Source organism: Penaeus chinensis, chromosome 43 (genome assembly GCF_019202785.1).
Source record: "Penaeus chinensis breed Huanghai No. 1 chromosome 43, ASM1920278v2, whole genome shotgun sequence".
NCBI lineage: Eukaryota > Metazoa > Arthropoda > Malacostraca > Decapoda > Penaeidae > Penaeus > Penaeus chinensis.
Genome location: NC_061861.1, coordinates 2,531,638 through 2,536,637, shown reverse-complemented (window position 1 = coordinate 2,536,637; position 5,000 = coordinate 2,531,638). Strand labels below are relative to the sequence as shown.

At 33.6% G+C, this 5,000-nt stretch overlaps 2 protein-coding genes across 2 annotated transcripts in view; one reads left to right on the top strand and one right to left on the bottom strand.

The window, feature by feature from the left end:
- Positions 1-3,560, bottom strand: part of LOC125048408 (eukaryotic translation initiation factor 3 subunit A-like) — a 5,073-nt gene extending 1,513 nt beyond the window's left edge. The window contains exons 1-2 of the mRNA XM_047647089.1: positions 3,466-3,560; positions 1-234 (exon numbers count right to left, since the gene is read on the bottom strand). The exon at positions 1-234 is cut by the window's left edge and continues 1,513 nt beyond it. Of these exons, the coding sequence (XP_047503045.1) occupies positions 1-226 (226 nt within the window). The 5' untranslated portion in view covers positions 227-234; positions 3,466-3,560. The remainder of the gene's footprint in view (positions 235-3,465) is intronic.
- A 1,241-nt stretch (positions 3,561-4,801) lies between these two features.
- The window catches only part of LOC125048391 (PDZ domain-containing protein 11-like), a 2,853-nt gene continuing 2,654 nt past the window's right edge, over positions 4,802-5,000 (top strand). Inside the window, exon 1 of the mRNA XM_047647067.1 lies at positions 4,802-5,000. This exon is cut by the window's right edge and continues 65 nt beyond it. Coding sequence (XP_047503023.1) covers positions 4,997-5,000 — 4 coding nt within the window. The 5' untranslated portion in view covers positions 4,802-4,996.

Sequence of the window (5,000 nt, the reverse complement as noted above, 5' to 3'; positions counted from 1 at the left end):
CGTTCTTCCTCCACGCCTTCTGCTTCCCCTGCTCCTCCTCTTCATCTGTTTCGTCCTCTGCGCGGGCACTGACTTGGGGAATCTGTCTGGGCCGAGGCTTGTCCTCTGTCACTTCGGCGACACCCAGCCAGCCCTTGTCGGCCAGGTCGAAGGGGTCCTGTCCGCCCATCACGTACGAGAAGCGGCGCCCCTCTGCGCTCGGCTGCTGGGGCGCGGCGTCGCTCATGCCTGCACCTGCCGTCGGGACAGACGATGAAATTTACTCTTACGACATGTGTTATTGCCAGGGGGAAAGGCAGGGGAAATAATCTTATTTATCGGCGAGAAACTTATTTAGTTTCACATATTGAGTTTGGAAATTGAGAATATATCTAATAGCGATACTTACGGAATGAAGCTTCGGAAATTAATTCTTTGTATATATTATAAAAAATATAACAGTTCTTAACATACCTAATGAGTTGTTATAGACGCATAAATACCCTCCATAAATCGCCCTCTCTCCATTACCCTTAACCCTTCCCCCTTTCTATCAATCCCTATCCAACCCCATTTACTCCCCCTTGTAGTAGCATGACCCCGCAACCTGAAGCTCGGCATACTTCCTAGGTTGGACATGCCCAGGTCCGCATGACCTTTGGTATATAAACGTTAATTTTTGATGAGTTGTTATGATTAGCGTACTGATTTTTCTTATCTGAAGATGCAAACAACTTTTCTGATAACAAACTTATATAAATTTCCCAGGAAAGGAAGTGAAAGAAAAGTTTGAAAAAAAAAAATCACAAACCGAAAAATTACTAAATACTGAAATACTGTGTGTGTGTGTGTGTGTGTGTGTGTGTGTGTGTGTGTGTGTGTGTGTGTGTGTGTGTGTGTGTGTGTGTGTGTGTGTGTGTGTGTGTGTGTGTGTGTGTGTGTGTGTGTGTGTGTGTGTGTGTGTGTGTGTGTGTGTGTGTGTGTGTGTGTGTGATAGTGTGTGATAGTGTGTGATAGTGTGTGTGTGTGTGTGTGAGAGCAAGCGAGTGTGTTTGTTCTCTATTTGTGTTTGTGTGTATATTGTTTTTGTTTTAAGTGCGTTTTCCTCATAGTGAAACTTATCAGAGGTAAACTGTTAGAATAAATCTTATCATGCTCGGCGCAAACTCCCATCATTTTATATAGATAATTTTCATATATACGAGATTGAATAACTGCGTACACACACATAGCATTAAATGTAATGTGACAATTTTCCCAACGACATTATTAAGTCATATGGGAAAATAACCAATTCCGTTAATTAATATAGGCACAACAATCTAATTCATTCCAGAATACGGAAATACAAATAATATAATTATTTTTGTCAAGTTACACTGTTTTGATTCAAAATAATTTTAGAATCCCTTAAATGTACAGAAAAGGATTTGATACGTATCCCTACGCGAATAGAACCGAAGACCTAACCTGGGCCTGTAATGCAGGACGTTTTAGGGGCAGATCTGAAGGGTCATTGGGCACGCGCCTCGACTCACTCGCTCTCTCTTCCTTTCTTACTTTCTATCTATCTATCTATCTTTGTCATTCGGGTTATCTGTCTGTTTCTCTCTCTTTCTCTCTCTTTCTCTCTCTTTCTCTCTCTTTCTCTCTCTTTCTCTCTCTTTCTCTCTCTCTCCCCCCCCCCCCCCCTATCTCTCTCTCTCTCTCTCTCTCTCTCTCTCTCTCTCTCTCTCTCTCTCTCTCTCTCTCTCTCTCTCTCTCTCTCTCTCACTGACTCTCGGTTAATCTCTATCACTCTTATCCATTTTCTCTTTATCTGTATATTTATCCATTCATCATCATCATCTTCTGTAAATATGGAGCAACCTATACATTTGAATTTTACGAACTAAGCTCTGACCTTTACGAATGAAAGTTGAAAGATAAATATTTGAAAAAGGATGATTCGAGCGGATGTTTGTACAGTATAATGAAGCGGATTATACCGGGATGAGGATATATTTAAACTGCTACTGCTATTACTACTACTATTGCTGTTACTACTACTGCTGCTGCTACCACTGCTTCTACTACTACTATTACTACTGCCACTATTGCTATTACTACGACTACAATTGCTATTACTACTACTACTACTAATACTACTATTACTACTGCTACTATTGTTACTGCTACTATTACTGTCATTGCTACTGCTACTATAGCACTTTTTGCATGTAAGTATTACTAATCGCTAAACTACAGCTGCTGATAAGGGTTATTATCTACCGAGATACTGAGGATCTGGTAACAATACTTTTTTTCGAAATTTAGCTCGTATTAAAAAAATAATAATAATAAGAAGAAATGAATAACTGAATTACAGAATGTATGAATAAACATATAAATATATATGAGCATATAGCAGCAATATGTCAGATTTTGTTCTTGTTTATGATTGAGTTTATATCATCCTCATGTCACTGAAGAGAAGAAGGATATTTAAGAACAAAGGAGAGGTAAGTATAATAAAATCTAATCAAATCCCATCGTTATCAAAAGACAAAAAAAAAGGATCGTAAAATATCATAACGGAGCTCATACATATTCAATAAAGGTGAAATGCATTATGCCTACATAACTATTTACTATTTTCAATGCTTGATTATAATACTGCAATTCTGTAAAATCACTGATTTGTATAATCAACTCTGACATAATTTTGTGGTTTTGTGTAATTGGCATTATCATTGCCAGTGTCACTGCTATATGCTGGGGAAAATTTTCATTAAAAATGCGTTCTTTTGGGACAGAGGACGCAGTTCCTTTGCGAAAAAACAGATCGGGTTGACACTAATTTTTAGGAATGAAAAATATTTTGCTTTAGTTTCCCTCTAGACTAAAACGATCATAGCGTTGCATCGATTATAATAATAATAATGATGATGATGATAATAATAATAATAATAATAATAATAATAATAATAATAATAATAATAATAATAATAATAATAATAATAATAATAATAATAATCCTTATTTCATGCCTATATCCAGTTGTATATATAATTGTTATCCATTTCTTTATAATCACGGACTTTTACTAAATTATTCCTAAACGTTATTCAAATTACTATCTATTGCAGTGGTTTGTTATGCACTGTATAGTTTATTAATACGTTATGCTTCCGATATCACAAAAAAAAAAAAAAAAACAGAAATTTTTAATACGTATATTATATCAGTATAATCAAAACATGGTTTATAAAGATATAACTTTAATAATCACCACAATAAGTAATTAATTAAATCTTTCCATATCGTTTACAAAAGTTATAATGATGGAACTTCGCAAAGCCCATCACATTTTGAATATCTAAAAAAAAAAAAAAGTAATCAAATATACAACATATATCATAGCATAACAAAAAACACAAAAAATAAAAATATGATAATGCATAGCACCTGGATGTCAAAATAAGGAAATATATTGTGTTTCCATACCTTTAACACGAGCGATCGGAGTAACGTGCAAATTGTCCTTTGGTGATGTCGACTACTGGCCGAATAACCCGTGTGACGCTGCATATCTGTACGGGCTCTGTGTAAAAAGGTTGCTCTTAGATAACGTTAAACAGATGTGATATGGTTTATCATGTTATCAGACAAATACGTGATTTCCGTGTCATCGTTCGTTATAAATGTATGTATGTACGTACACACACACACACACACACACACACACACACACACACACACACACACACACACACACACACACACACACACACACACACGCACACACACACACACACACACACACACACACACACACACACATATATATATATATATATATATATATATATATATGCATATATATATATACATATATATACACATGCATATATATATATATAAATATATATATATATATATATATATATATTCATATATATATACATATACATATATATATATATATATATATATATATATATATATATGCATATATGCCCTATCACTCGTGGTATCTGCTTAGTTCCTGGTGCGTTATGAGTGTTTTCGTTATAAAACATAGGAGATAATGAGAAGTGTGTGTGTGTGTGTGTGTGTGTGTGTGTGTGTGTGTGTGTGTGTGTGTGTGTGTGTGTGTGTGTGTGTAAGGAGAATGATGAAAATGATAATAATAATAATAATGATAATAATAATAATAATAATGATAATAATAATGATAATAATGATAATGGTAATAATGATGGGGATAATACTAATACTACTACTACTACTACTAATAATAATAGTAGTAATGATAGTAATATGATAATAATAATATAAATAATTATCATGATAATAATAATAAAGATAATAATAATAAAATACTACTACTACTACTACTAATGATAATAATAATAGTAATAACAAGAACAATAATGAAAAAATATGACTAATAATAATAATTCTCTTGATAATTTTAGTAATGAGGACAATGTTAATAATAATAATAATAATAATAATAATAATAATAATAATAATAATGATAATAATAATAATAGTGATAATAATAACAGAAATAACAATAATATTGAAAATAATAAAAATATTGGCAACAGTAACAATAAAGATAATAATGATAATAATAATGATGATGAGTGGTTTCATATCAAGGGAAACCGAGTCGATTACATTTATGAACCCAATAAAACTTCAAGGAAAACGATAGTTTGAACAAGTAGGTTATCGACTCATCAAGACATGACGATAATGAAATTATATTTCAAAAGTCAAATAACTATCATCAACTACCATTAATCTATCATTTATCACATTGCCGATCACAACCCAGGTCAAGGGAAACCGAGCCACAAATGGAAGAAAACGGGACGCGCATTTCCTCAAGAATTCCACGAAGATTTTCGAATTTCACAGAGATTTTCGTATTTTACAGAGATTTCGAGTGCATCGCGACGCCCTTTCCTGCCACCAATGACATTAACGGGAGGAAGGTCGTAATTCCTCAGTTATTTTAAAAGAAATGG